The following is a 14845-nucleotide window of genomic DNA, read 5'->3' on the forward strand; positions in this document are numbered from 1 at the left end:
GGGGAAGCCAAGCGCAGCAGGGCCTCAGGGTCCCCAGGGTTTCCCGCATCAACCCCCAACCCAATGAGTAGCCAGCAGCCTTGGCTCACCCTCCTCAGCGCTGGCCTGTGGAGAGGGTCTCCCAGGGCCGCCCCAGGAACTGGGGACCCAGAAGTGGAACCCACCAGCCAAGGAGAGCTCCTGCCTCAGCTCCTTCTGTATCCCAGAGTGTCACTCTCCTTTGGCACCCAGAATGGGGAGGATGTGACGCAGAGCAGGGCCCCCTCAGGGCCCCATAGCCAGGGCCCTCCTTCCCTCAGCCTAGGAGACATGGCCCGGTTATACGGATCTCCAGTGAGGAGATCTGGCTCAGGACGATGCCAGGACTCTGCCTGTACCTGAGGGCCTGACCCTGGCCTCCAGACCCCAAGAAGATGCACGGGGTGCTCTGACTCCGGTTGCTAGCCATTCACGCCTCTCCAGCAAGTCAGAGAGTCACAGCGCAGTCACGTTGGCCCAGCCAGGGATGACCCGGGCGGGGAACCCCTGTCCGAGCTACTGGGCCCAGAAGGCTGCTGGCCTTGACCTTCTGGGAGGTGCGTGTGTTCCCGCTCCTCCCGGTTCAGGTGCAGGCTAGCCCAGGCATGAACCCCAGCTCCACCTGAGGGTTTAAAATTCAGAACATAAAAGACAGGACTGCGACTCGACGACAAACTAACAACCCGCTCTAAGGTGGACGAGGGATAGGAGCAGACATTTCTTCTCCAAAGAAGATACACAACTGACCGCCGAGCACACGGGAAGGGGGCCTGTGAGCACAGCAGTCATGGGAAGTGAGTGACCACCTCCGGCCACCAAGGGTGGCTAGAGCCAAAGAAGGGAAGCAAGTGAAGACGCGAGGAGCCGCAGCCCCTGGCAGCCCTGCGGGTGGGCATGGTGAGGAGAGGGGCCTGGCCGGTCCCTGAGATGGCAGACGGGCCATGACCACCTGGTCCCCCCCCCTTAAGCAGAACGGCGCTTGCCATTTTTTTTTTTTTTAAGTGAAGGAATGTCATAGCAGTCACCGGCCCCAGCACGGGTGGACCTCGGGGGCCAGATACCCAGAAGAATGTTGTCTGACGTCACTAGGAGGAAATACCCAAGGGACGCATCCAGGGTGGGACAGCGCAGCAGACGTCACCCGGGGTGCCCGCTGGGGCTGGGTTTCTGTTTGGAGTGACAACAAAGTTTCAGAAACAATAGTGATGGCTGCACAACACTGTGGATGTCACTAAGGCCACCAAGCCTCACACTTAAACATAGCTGAAGTGGCACCTCGTGTGGGTCATATATTTTACCATGGTAACAAAAAGTTTTTAAAAGTCCCAGCTTCCTTGGGGCTGGGGATGTGGCTCAAGCGGTAGCGCGCTCGCCTGGCATGAGCAGGGCGCTGGGTTCGATCCTCAGCACCACATAAAATAATATAAAGATGCTGTGTATTAAAAAATTCTCTCTCTCTCTCTCTCAAAAAAAAAAAAAATTGAAAGTCCCAGCTTCCCACACGTGACCTTTGTCTGAGCTCCCTGGCGGATCCCAAAACACTGTCCCCAGAGCCTTGCCAGCTCACAGGGTGGACATGGGGACAAAGCTCGGGGCAGCTGACAGAACGCCACCTGAGAGGCTCACCCAGCGTGTTTCTGGGACAGGAAGGTGTTGGGGACATGGTCATAGACTCCCAGGGGTGACCGTGGACCCGCTCGCCCCGCCTGCTTGGCGTCACCCTGGCACTTGTGTGGGATGCGGGGAGAGCTGCCCGGCTCTGTGCTGCCCCAGAAGCCCCCGAGGAAGCCCGCAGGCCAAGGCCAAGGCCTCTGTCCTCCGCAGGGAGGGGGAGAATAACAGACCCCAAAGATGCCACATCCTAAGCCCGACATCTGTGACTGCATTCGGTTACACAGCAAGGGCGGGCGGGCACGCGGGCTTCTCATCAGGGAACCTGAAATGGGGACTCCTGGGTCAAGCTGGGGCCATGGCCGTCACGAGGGTCCCCAGGAGTACAGGAGGGAGGCAGGGGCGGAGGTCTCTGTGCTGCGACACAGGACAGACTGGCCCTGCCACGGCTACTTTGGGACACCAAGGAAGGAAGGGATGTGCAGAGGAACGTGGGCAACTCCAGGAGCTGGGAGACAGGAACTGGATTCCCCAGCCTCCCAAAGGGACGCAGCCCTGCTGACACCACTTCCCACCCAGCAAGGACCCCTGAGACTTGCTGCATGGCCACTGACGGGTTTTAAGCCCCAAGTCGTGGGACCTTGTTCCCGAAGCTGCAGGAAACTGACGCACACCCGTGGCATGGCAGCCCAGCCCCCGCGCAGCCCTGGGATGGAGTGGGCGGGCTTGGCCAGCCTTGCCAGAGCTGCCCACCGCCTGGCCAGGGACAGGCCTCCAGGGCACTTCCCAGCTTTGATCTGCCTGTCCTTCAAGGGCAGAGCTCAGATGTGAAAGCTGGAAGGACACGGGCCTAGGGGCAGGTGAACTGCACACTAGCCTTCCATTTGGAGGTGGGGACAGGGCCTGCTGCTCCACAGGGAAGCGGGTGGGACGGGGCAGGGGCAGCTTCATCCCACCTTCTTCTGACCCAAGAGGGCCAGGGTCAGCAGTGACACTCCGGGCCAGGCTGTGCTGCAGTGTGGTTGGGAAAACGGGTGCTTCTACGGGCAACCAAGGGGCTGGGGGTCCACCAGCCACAGCCAGGCAAGAGGGGTCTTTGTGACAGGCAGGGAAGAAGGATGTGCCATCCTCTCTTCGGAAGGGCCTGCCCCGCCCAGGACCTGGAAGGCACCGCAGAGCCCTGACCTGTGCACCCCAGGAGTCAGGCTGGGCTCCACCCGCCTGCCTCTCCCCAGGGTCCTCTGGGCACCAGCCTCGCTCTACAGGGTCCTCAGAATAGCAGCGGGTCCCCCACCTGCCCACACCCTCCAGGGGATCCACCAGCTCAAGGCCCTCGGCTTCCACAGAGCAGGTGGCCCCTACTTCCCCTTGGAAGGATGCCAAGTTTTAGACTGAGAGGGTGGGGCCTGCCACACCTGCACCAGGTGAGCCACAGGTAGGTGAGCTGTGGGGCCGCAGGGCCTGGGTCACCTGGTTCTTGGATCCAGGCCAGACCAACAATACTCTGCTCCTCAGAGGCAAGAGCAACCACAGAGCCCAGAAGCCAGGACCTGGGCCAGTGGGCCCCAGTTTACCTGTCTGCTGAACAGCAATCACATGCTCTACCTGTGGGATGGGTTGGAAGCAAGTGAGAACACACTTGGGGTCCCCCAACCAGGCCAGCTTCAGGGAGCCTGGTGCCCCATCCTCCTCTTCCCAGCGGTTCCAAAGGACTCAACTGCTCTCCCAAGCCGTCTCTCCTCAGGGACCCAGAGCAACTGAAGAGGACAGCAGAACCCAGGCCTGCCTGGCCACCCTGAGGCTGCCCCTTACACCCCCAGGTCTGTAGGACCGCAGTGCCAGGACTGGGAGGAGCACACCCCTGAAACCTCTTCTCAGTGGACACTGGGCAGTTCCCAGCCTGGCCAGGCACAGGCACGTCCGGCAGGAGTCCTCACTCAGGCAAGACCCCACAGGGCCTGGGAGCCTCCCAGTGCCCAGTTCCTGAGCGGGGTCTTGGAGCAGTGTTTGCCCCTGCTCCCAGGCCTGCTCCACCAAGAGCAGACCCCAGCCTCCAGGCCTCAGGTGCCACAGGGTGCCACAGTGCCACAGGACTGACCATCCTGCTGGAGGCAACTGAAGACTGAGGGTCTGAATACTGGCCGTCATGAGGGTGTGAGCCCTGAGGAGGGCACAGACACCATGAGCCCAGGGACCTCAAACGCCTGGGGGCACTTTCTGGGCCCCAGTGCTAGGGGGAAGTACTGTCCGGCCCAGAAACTCCACGGAGCTCTCAGGAAGGCCTGCAGCGGGCGGGAGACCACCTACTGTGCGTCTCCTAGGGCTTCCAGAACCAGGAGGCCTCAGAGACAGTCCCCAGAAGCTGCCAAGCCACCAGGTTCTGGAGGTGGCAAAAGCAGGGGGTCTCACCAGGCAGAAAGACCTCACTGAGCCTCCAAGGGGACCCCAGGAAGGGCCCACCCGAGGAGCAAGGCTACACCCTGGGCCTTCCCCAATTCCTGGAGACACGGTCAAGGCCCTGAGAAATTCTGCCCTTGCTCACAGAAACCTGCCAACACCCACCGCTGCCAATTCTAGAGGTTCTGGGCCCTGGGGGAGGGGAGGCCTGAGGGTCACCCCACCCTGGGGAACGTGCAGGCTGGGAGTGCAGAGGAGGCCGTGTTGAGGTCGGTTGGGGGGCCGGCAGGATTTGATAGTAAATGAATCCATGGAGATGTCCAGTCTCAGGGGTCAGAGAGGACAAGAAGCTAGGACAGGTGCCCAGCAGACTGGGAAGGATCACTGGGGTCTCTGCAGGACCCTGAGGCCAGAGGCAGAGAACTGAGGCCATGAGGGTTGAACACGGGGGAGTGGGCAGGGGACAGGGAGGGCGGGCCACAGGCACCAGGACACACCTGGCTGGTGTCGTGGAGGTGAGCAGGATGCTGGCTTGATGGGAGATGCCTCTTCTGGGTGTTCCAGGGAGGGAACCCAGGGAGAGTGGGGGGCCTGGGAGGGCCCCTGGGCCTCAGGCTCCATCTCATCCCAGCCACAGTGAGCTGGGATGCCCGAGGAGGGGAGGGCGCACTCGCCACAGCCCCTCAGGAAGTGCGGGCCAGCGGCCATGCCCTCTGTGGTGGTGCTCTCCGGACCTCAGGGGGGACCCTGCCCACGCAGGTCTGCTCCCCAGCCTAGGTGGAGCTTATAAGTGCCCCGAGGCACTGGGCAGCCTGCAGCCCAGTGTGGACGGCCACCTGGAACCAAAGACAAAGAGACCCACACAAGTGCTTCCCCACTGAGGGGCCCAACAGCAGCTACGGGTCTATCTGATTTCCAAGTAATTTTTATTGCCCCAGTGACCCCTTCTGAAAACCCAGTCCATGTCTATTTATTCCTTGATCTATTTGAATCGGTGCTGCTATACCTTGTTCTCCTAATCTTTTTTCTTTCCTAAAACTTTGTCTAGCCCTAATAGTGGGCGCATTAGGATTGATGTTATTTGTTAATGTTAGTCCTAATTGATCTAGGACATCTCGTCCCCATAAATTTATAGGAAGATGATCCAATACATATGGCTGCATAGTTCCTTCACATCCTTCAGGATCCTTCCAATCTAATATCATTGCACTTCTATGGGGATTAGTCGCCACTCCCAGGCCTCGAAGCGTTTGAGTGGCTTGTTGTAATGGCCAATGTTTTGGCCATTCTTGACGAGAGATGATGCTGAGGTCAGCACCTGTATCCAGTCGCCCATTAAATTCATGTCCTTGAATATTTAGTTTTAGCATTGGTTGAGAATCTAAATTTAAAGACAGCATAGCTCAATCTATACCTGTGGAGCCTAATCCCCTGGAACATCTTTCTATACTACTACTGGAAAATTTATCATGTAGGCTTGGTATTATTAATAACTGTGCTATTCTACCTCCTGGTGAAATTACTGATATACCTCTTGGAGAACTGGCTATAATTTTTATTTCACCTTCATAATCGGGATCAATTACCCCAGGACTTATCATAAGTCCTTTTAGAGTAGAAGAGCTGCGTCCCAATAATAAGCCTACTGTTCCTTTGGGAAGAGGTCCTTTTACCCCTTTGGGAATGATTTGAACTCCCATCTCTGGAGTTAGTACTGCTCTGGCAGAGGCGCAGATGTCCAACCCTGCGCTCCCTCTGGTTTGTCTGAGGGATCTAATGGACAATGTGTCCTGGGCACCACCCTGATGGTGTTTCTGGGTTCCTCCACTGCCCGGTATATTTGTGGTCATGGGCCCCGGAGCATTGGGCGCCCCCGTCCGTTTTTTGGCAATGGAGCCTGATGCCTTTCTCCACAATATCATGGGTAAACACCTGGTCCTTGTCCGTTTTTTGATAATGGAATACCCTCTATGGTGGTTTGAGAACGGCATTCATTAGCCCAATGTCTCCCTCTACGGCATCGTGGGCAAATACCCGGTATTCTACTCCTTTGATATCTAGCTTTGTTAAACCCTCCTCCTATGGGGCAATTCCTTTTAAAATGTCCTGTTTGTACAGTTGTAGCATGTTTCTGGCCTGGCATCTTAAGCCTGTTGTACTGCAGCTGCCAAGACTTGCCCTTGTTCATTAATGTCTCTACATAATTATATATGTGTTTAAATCTCCATGTTTCCATGGTCTAATGACCTCTCTGCACCAATGATTTGCTTGCTCATAAGCCAGTTGTTTAATTAATGGCATTGCTTGTTCTGTACCCCCAAAAACTCTGGTAGCTGTTTGAATAAGCCTATCTACAAATTCAGTGTAAGGTTCATTAGCTCCCTGTATTACCTTAGATAATTGACCTTGTAAATCTCCATGTCCTTGTAAAGTCTTCCATGTCCTAACTGCATCTGCAGCAATTTGTGCATATATAGCAGGATCATATTCAATTTGTTGCCGTTGACCCTCATAAGGTCCTTTTCCTAACAACATATCTAGATTTCTTTGAGGGTATCCGGCTGCTGCATTTCGCCTAGCTGTCTCCATGCAAAATTCCTCATTGGCAACCTTCCATAACAAATATTGTCCTCCATTTAACACAGATTTACACATGCTAGCCCAATCTGCTGGAGTCATGTCCAAGTTGGTAATGGATTCGACCATGCTTATAGTGAAGGGTGCTTGAGGACCATAGGTTGTTACAGCCTCCTTTAACTGCTTCACTGTTTTGAAATCTAAAGCATGGTGAATTCGCTGCCCTCCTGCCTGCTCAAGTACAGGGCATGCTAATCTTTGAGGTCCTGTCTCAGGATCCCATCTATCAACCACGGGGGTTGAGGGCCACTCAGCTATCTCCACAGGTGGAGCTGTTGGTTGAATTACGCCCTCTGATGATAGAACGAAGTTAGTAGCAGCCTCCTATTGTAGCTTTTTCCCTAATAGCTGTTTCTCCTCTAAGCTTTCTTCCTTTAAATTTTCTTCCTCTGTCTGACTAGCTCGAGAGACCTTCTCTTTTGCTTGACCTAAAATGTCTTTCTCCATGGTCTGAACCTCTAACAATTTACTTAACACTCTTTCAGTTTGTTTTTTACTAATTTCTAATCTATTATAAAGATAACGCAACCCAATAAGATAACACAAAACAAAACCGAAACAGAATGAAACAAAAATGGAACAAAAAATCGTTGTATCAATTTTCCTATTTTCTTGAGATGTACATTTGTGGTCTATTTCTATCTCTTCCTCAGGGGCGAACAACTTCAAACCTTGAGCCAACCATTTTTCCCAGTCTGCCTGAGAAAGTTCTAGGGATAGGCAGCTTGAAAAAAAACAAAACAAATCAAAACAAGAACACATTGTTTTTTAAAATGGTCACCCATTCTCTTGCCTTTCCTTAGGGGTGAGCAATTTCACTTACCCCCAAGCTTCAGGCGTTCCCCGTACGGGCCGCCAAATGCCACAGTCTGGCTGGGCACAAATTCAGAGCCACTGAAGCAGGAACAAACTTTATTTTTGAACTCCACCAGCAACTCTTCCCGAACGCCATACTGCTGGTCCAGGAACCAGCCACGGGAAATATCTCCTCTGGAAACCCCTCCTCCTCCACTTCCCCAACCAATGGGAACTCTGGGGGAATTCCCGGGAATCCCCACGAGAACTCCAAAGTAGCGCGAGAACTCAAAAGTGGTGACAGCCGAGGCGGATAGTAATGCCTCGCCTGTCAATCAATACTGTTGGCAAAATGCCAGGGGCCATACAGACTCGGCCGTGGCTCTCAGCACCCAACAGCAGCTGATCATGACTAGAGCAATTTCTAGAAGTCTCCCTGTCTAAGCAAGACAGAGAGGGGAGGGCTCTGAAGTCCAGGGAGGCTCAAGGAAGGGCCCAAGAGGGCACAGTAAGGCTTGCGGAGCCAGGACCTGAACTCAGGACCGGCACTCCAGACCTGTATGGTGCCGAGCCAGGCCCGCACCGGCTGGGACTCCGTCAGCACATCCCTGGTGTCTGACATCCCATTCAGGCTTCGCCACCCTGCCCAGGACATGACCACCCCTCCCCATCGTAGAGATGGCACAGAGGCCCCACCAGAAGGGGCAGCAACCTGCCCGATTTCCATGGGTCCTTCCAGAGAGGTGGGAGTGTGCTGCTCTGCCTCAGGTCCCAAGGGGGCACCCAGGGACTGCTGTGTGACCCGCAAGCCCCAGCCCTCTCTGGGCCTGCCTCATCACTCTCCGTCTCCAAGGCTGTGACGCATGGGGGAGCAGGTCCACGAGGGCACATGGATCCTGGGGTGAGATGAGGGAGGACAGAGCCGATGCTGGGGTGCTGGGAGTGGGGCTCCCTCACAGTCACCTACTTGCTCATGTCAGCAGACCCCTCATGGGACAGCAGCAGAGCATCCGGTGGGCCTGATGCCAAGAGCAGGACGCTCCACAGGACCGTCCATCACCCTGTAGCTCGGATGGAACCTTGGTCTTGTCCAGAAACTCTCCTAACAATTCTGCTTTGCATCCTGGTGGGGATATGGCTGGGTCAGCGCTGGGCAAGGAAAGTGCCCTGCTTTGCGCTGCACTGGTGGCAGAGAGGGGACCCCAGGCCCTGCACTAGACTCCTCTGTAGCCACAGGCCATTCCACCCTCTCCCTGCTGACTTCTCGCTCGTGTCCAGCAGGGCTCCCAGAGTAGGGAGCGTTTCTCATCACTTCCACTCCTCGACCCCTCCACGTCCCCAGGCCCTGGCACGGGCACCATCTGGGACTGGATTCTCCTGCCACTTTCCCAAGGAAGCCAGATATCATCACAAGACAGTCACTCACTGGCTACAGTGTCCTTGTCTCTGCCTGTCATCATGCTGCCCTCACCCTACTTCCCCACCAGCAGCTGGCACCACCGAGCTGCTCAGTGTTGACTGCGCCACCTGGTGGCCACAGCAGGAGATGCTGAGACAACCTCCTGGCCATGCCTGGCCCTCTCCCTCCTGCAATTGAGTAACTTGACCTCTGAGCAGCCTCTTCTCACAAAGGTGCCTCTTAATTCCCTCCTTCCTAGACAACTTCCTTGGGTCTGGCCTAATGCTCTGAGACCATCCTCCCACAGTGTCAACCTCTCCCGCCTGCCTTGGAGCCAAAAGACAAGCCCATCCCTGTCCGGTCAGTGCAGGAGGCTCTCTGGGGACCCAGATCCACAGAGAAAATGAGGACAGTGGTCCAAAGTACCTTCAGGAGCACCTTACCCTGCCTCCTCACTGGCCTCTTGCTAAACCTGCTTTTCACCCCAGTGACAAATATGTGACAAAGGTCTGAGCATCCAGCTGATGACGGAGATGGGAGGGATGTGACAAGGAGATGAGGGCTCAGCTTGTGAGAGGCACATAGTGTGTCCCAGCCAGGAGCGCCGACACAGGGACACGCGGTGTGCTGGGTGCTGCAGCTGAAGCCTCCCCCTGGAGAATTCGGGCAGCAGGGGTGGGATTGGCCTGAGGTCACAGAAGGTCCTGATGGTGATGAAACGTCACAGTAGGTTACGTAACTTTCTCAAAACCACCAACTGTGCCTTTAAATGAGGGGATTGTGAGGCATGTTCATTATCCCTCAATAAAGCTGTTAAAAATTAAAGAAGGAACATGGGGCCGAGATAAGCCAGGCGGAAACAGAGCACATGCAGGGACAGAGGCCAGAAGGAAGGAGACAAAGAGGCACATGGCTGGCAGCTGCAGGGAGGCAGGCACAGCAGCCAGAGGAGGGCCGTGGCCCCCTGTCACACAGAGGCTCAGGCCGGCCCGTCCACAGCAGCCAGGCCCTGCTGCAGGAGCCGAGTGAGAGTCCTGACCCCATGCCTAACCGTGGGACAACCTCAGGCAAGTGACTTCCCTTTCCGGGCTCCTGAGATTCACAAACATCCCAAGTGTGCGTGAGACAACGAAGATCAAGACAAAGGAGAAGAAAATCACCCCACGTTAAAAGGCAAAGGGCAGCCAAGCCGTGGTGGGAATGGTCGTGGCCACAGACACACAAAACCCACGTGGGAACTCTCACCGCGGTGTGAGGGGACTTGGAGGTGGGGCTGGGGAGGCAATGAGGTCACAGGGTGGAGCCTCATGCATGGGATCGAAGCCCTGATGAAAGAGATCCCACGAACTTCTGCAGCCCTCCCTCACCTAGAACAAGGTCAGGGTCCTTGAGCAGACACCAACCCGCCACCACTGGTGGGAGGGAAACCCAGGCGGCGATCGGGGGGGTGGCATGGGGCTGGAGATAGCAAAGCTGTGTGAAGTGGCCTCTTATCTCATGGTGTCACTCAAGCCCTGAGGAGCCCTGTGTGCCAGGCACCTTGGAGGAAGCCTCAGAATTGAGTGAGGAAGTAAGGTCCCCAAGGCAACTGCCCCATGGCCTAGCGGAGAACTGGGACAAAGGGAAAGGGCCAGGCATGCTGGGGGAGGAGCAGGGAGAAGAAGGTTAAAGGGAGGGACGGCATGTGTGTGCATGTGTGTGTGTGTGTGTGTGTGTGTGTGTGCACGTGTTTGTGCGTGTGTGTGCACGTGTTTGTGTGTGTGTGTGTGTGCGTGCGTGTGTGTGTGTGTTGTTAGAGTGTGTTTCTTTGCAAAGTACATTCAGGTTGAGACCTAAGTTGGCACAGGAATTCCCTAGAGGAAGAATAACGTAAGAAGAATAATAATAAGGAATTCTAGAGGGGCGGGGGCCGGGAGTGGCTCAGGAGCAGAACTCTCGGGAAGCCGGCGAGGCCCTAGCTTCCATCCCAGCTCTGCAACCGATGACCAAGAACCTCAGCAGAGAGCAGTGGCACAGAAACTGGGATTGGAAAGAGGGTGGGGACTCCCCCTGAGCGGCAGAAGGGCAGGGGCCAGAGACTGGGGCGCTGAGTGGGCCAGAGGCTTTCACAGGGAGGGGCATCATCCGGCCACACAGGGCCCACAGTAGCCCTTGGGGACCTTCCACTTGGGTTGCTAGGGGTCTGTGCCCCGGGGCCTCCCAGCCCAGGCAGGCCCACAGCCCCCCTTCCAGGACAGGGGCTTCTCTGCTCTCGTGTGCTGCTGGGAGCCACTACCAGAGGAGGCCCTGTCACTGAAGCTGAGCCTCAGAGCCCCTCACAGGGCGACTCCTCCCTTCCTTCTGCCATCGCGGAGCCACCAGGCAGAGGGGGGTGAGACTCAGCAGCCCGCACCCCACCCGGGAGGCCAGCCTCTCTGTGGCTGGGCAGCCAGAGCCTAGGGCTCCCCTCATGGCTTAGCCAGCTCTGCTCCCGACTTCCCACCTGTGGCTGAGAGAAGCCAGCCAGACCTTTCCCACTAGAATCCAACAATTGCCAAGAGTTCTACTTCCTGGTTTCCCTCTTCTGTTTGTCTTGGATTATTTGAATATTTTTTAACTGTGTGCAGTCTGCTTTGACAACCTTTTTTAAAAAAAAAATTACAAAGCTATTTGTTTAGGGGGAAAAAAAAAGCCTCCTTTTTGTTCCACGAGCCACACCTGGCTTGGTTTCTAATGAGACCGGTCTTGCTGACTCTGTTCCGCCCGGGGCCTGGGAGATGTGATTCTTGGGTTTCCACGGAGGCCTATTTTCTAGGATGCTGTGCCCTAGGGAAGATGTCCCCATCCCAGGCAGGAGTTGGGCATGGACTTTGGCCCTATTCACAGAGCACCTGGAGCAACTCTTTATGATTTCCTAGGACCTGACTCTGAGATTAGGATCTTAATTGAATATCTATTGACCTCTAAGAGCTTGGCACAGCCTGCATCAGCCAGATGGACAGGACAAGACTCGGCCCGAGTAACTACCCAGCCTCTGTGGTCTCCGGGCTGTGTGGCCTGCACAAGTCACCTCCCTCCCTGATCCCTACTCTGCAGCCTCTTCTCAAAAGAGATGCTGCAGTTACACACAGGGTTCCTCCCAGGGCAGGAGCAGCACGGTGCAGGGAAGGCAGGCCCAGAAGGAAACCAGCAGGCCTGTGTGCATGATGTCAGTAACTCCATTGCCACAGAAGTCCCCAGCCAAGCACGTCTGGGATTACCTCACAGCACCTGCACAGCTCCAGGAGGAAGGTACCCCTGACCCTGCCCAAGTCTCAGCTTCCTCCTCTGCCCACTGACTCACCCGTGGCTGGTGAATGGGTCCTGGGATCCTTGCCAGAAGGTCACCTTCACGGCCAACTCTGGACTTCTCCCCAGCTCCCCAGAGACTAGGCTTATGGATGGCAGCCGTGAAGGGGAAACCTGAGGTCAGCCCTTGCCAGCCTGGGCCAGGGCCTAGGAGGCTGGCCAGGTGCTTCCTGAGGGAGGCAGAACTGAACCAAGCAGAACAAGGCCCAGCAAGAGAGCCAGGCAGAGCAGGGGACAGGACACTCAAGCAGGGAAAGGCTGGGGCAGAAGCCTGGGAGGGAGAGAGACAGCTCATTCCAAGTTCGATAGCTCAGAACTGGACTGGCAAGAGGGCGGGCACCATGACTCCCGAAAGGAGACATGAGCAAATCTTCCTGGAAGGACAGCACAGCCTGGGCCTGGCTTGTGAAGCCTCCCAAGCCTCCCAGAACTCTTTGGCCATCCTCTGTAGAAAGCCTGGACTCCTTCTAGGGCCCATGGTTTATCTCTTTTGAAAGAGACCCTTCTGCACGTCCTACGGTCTCAGACACATCACTGGGCACCTTGCTCTCTGCGATCCCATTTCATCCTCACACCCACTCCGCCAGGCAGGAAGACTGTGCCCACTTGGCAGCCTGGGAGAGTGAGGTTACAGCCGAGGGGGTTGGTCGCTTCAGGCCCTGGCTCCTCCCTGATGACCCGTGAGCACCCATGGCCAGGACTCTGGCTGTCCAGAGCCTCCCGGCTTCTCCCTCTGGGCCAGGGGCCCAATCAGCCCTGTGAGAGGAAGCTGAGGGCAGCAGGGGAAGGCATGGAACCAAGATCGGCCGCAGGTGGGCAGCCCTCCCAGCCGCCCAGGAAGTTGGAGCTTCAGGCAAGTCGCCTGATGACCCGTCTCACAGAAGTTCCCAGCCCTGAGAACCCAGCGGCAGGGCTGCCAGCGTGTGCATCCTGTGTTTGAAGACTGAAGTGGTAGGATGAACATCTGCGGTCTTGAAGGGGGGCAGGAAGGCACCAAAGTGAGGAGTGGCAAGAAAAGGGCCAGTCGACCTAACTGAATTTACACTCAACAGAAGCTCTGTGCTAACCAAGACGATGGGCAGGAGGACACACCTGCCACATCTCAGACCCAGGGTTCCAGGGCCCTAGGACACGCAAAAGACAAGCCCCAGGTTAAAATGGACAATTCAAATCTGAAAACAATCATCAAATACACACAAACTGTCCACGAAGAAACAATCTTGTACCACCATCTGGTGAAATATCAGAAAATTAAAAGGTGAGCCAAGTGTCGGCAAAGGGGTGGTGATCGATCAGTGAGAAGGAGCCCAGCTCGGGAGCACCTGGGTGGCAGGGTCACTTGCTTGCGGTTCAAAGGTGTTATGGGCATGAATGGGCCACACAATGGGTCCACACAGGTAAAATGACCCCACAGGCTGGGCCCCGGTGGCGCACGCCGGTAATCCCAGCGGCTTAAGAGGCTGAGGCAGGAGGATTGCGAGTTCAAAACCAGCCTCAGCAATGTAGCGGTCCCTTAAGCAATTCAGTGAGACCCTTTCTCTAAATAAAATATTTAAAAGGGCTGGAGATGTGGCTGAGTGGTCGAGTGACCCTGGGTTCAATACCCCCCCGCCCCCCCCTCCCGCCAAAAAAAAAAAAAGACCTCACAGAACCCTAGGCGGCCACCAGGTGTTAAGCTACCTGATGGAACAGACGGGATTCTTTGGTAAAATCTTTGGGGTCCCCCACCGCGCACCCCAAAGAGACCGCATCTCTCGCTGCGCAGCTGCTTCCTTGCCCGCCCTCCGGTGTCCACGGTGGGCCTTCTCGCCAGCCGCAGGACCCTGGGCCACCGCACACAGCGGGTGCCCACCGGTTGCCGGCGAAAGACCGCGGCACACTGCGCCGCTGGCCGTCCCACGCTGCCCACCCGAGGCTGAGCCGCGCTCCGCCGGAGACTCGAGTTCCCAGAGTCGCAGGCCGAGACCCCGCGGAGCCCGGTGGGGATGCCCTCCCCGGGGAGAGGATGCGGCAGTGCGGCTGGCCCCCGGCTCGCACGGGATCCCGGGCAGGCTCCCGGGGCTGTCCCCACCCGCAGGCGCCCGCAACGCGCTCACCCAGCATCTCCTTGCGCCGCTGCGTGTGCGGCTGGTCGGTGTAGACCCACTCGAAGTCGCTGCGGCCCGCGCAGTTGCCCATCGTGCGTCCGGGAGCGCAGCGCGCGGCTCGGAACTGCTCCACCTGCCGCGGCGCCCGCGCGGCGCCGGCTACTTCGGGCGGGGCCGCCGGAGGGGCGGGGCTCGCGGTGGTGGACCCGGGAGAGCCGCCGCGGTTCCCGCGGTGCCCGAGTGGCTCCGCACCTGGGCGGGCCGCGGTGGCTCTTGGAGTCTCAGTTTCTTTGGCGGGAAAATGGGGCTGTGCGTCCACCCTGGAGACTGCGGAGCGCACACGACCCACCAGCGTCCCTGGATCAGCCCTGGTGGGTGACGCCGGCTGCCGCCCGCGGGCCGCGTCGCCTCGGAACGCACCACTCATTCTCCCCGCCTGGCTTGCCCCAACTAGTAGTCAGGCTTCAAAGCTGAGCGCTGGTTCTGTCCTTGGCTCATACCCCTTGGCGTTTGGGTCTCTGACTCCTGCTATTCCTGCCCACACAGAGGATCCTGTAATAAGTGCCCGCGTGGC

The 14845-nt window shown here is 57.0% G+C and overlaps 1 protein-coding gene across 3 annotated transcripts in view; it reads right to left on the reverse strand.

Moving 5' to 3' along the window:
• Positions 1-14442, reverse strand: part of Degs2 (delta 4-desaturase, sphingolipid 2) — a 36102-nt gene extending 21660 nt beyond the window's left edge. The window contains exon 1 of one of the 3 annotated variants that reach the window (XM_078050846.1): positions 14281-14442. In XM_078050846.1, the coding sequence (XP_077906972.1) occupies positions 14281-14362 (82 nt within the window). In that variant the 5' untranslated portion in view covers positions 14363-14442. Of the gene's footprint in view, positions 1-12179; positions 12327-14280 lie in introns of those variants that run through there. The other 2 variants (XM_005333911.4, XM_078050847.1) reach the window with 2 other exon arrangements.
• Positions 14443-14845: the final 403 nt, after the last annotated feature.

The sequence above is a fragment of the Ictidomys tridecemlineatus genome, chromosome 5, assembly GCF_052094955.1.
Source record: "Ictidomys tridecemlineatus isolate mIctTri1 chromosome 5, mIctTri1.hap1, whole genome shotgun sequence".
Taxonomy (NCBI): domain Eukaryota; kingdom Metazoa; phylum Chordata; class Mammalia; order Rodentia; family Sciuridae; genus Ictidomys; species Ictidomys tridecemlineatus.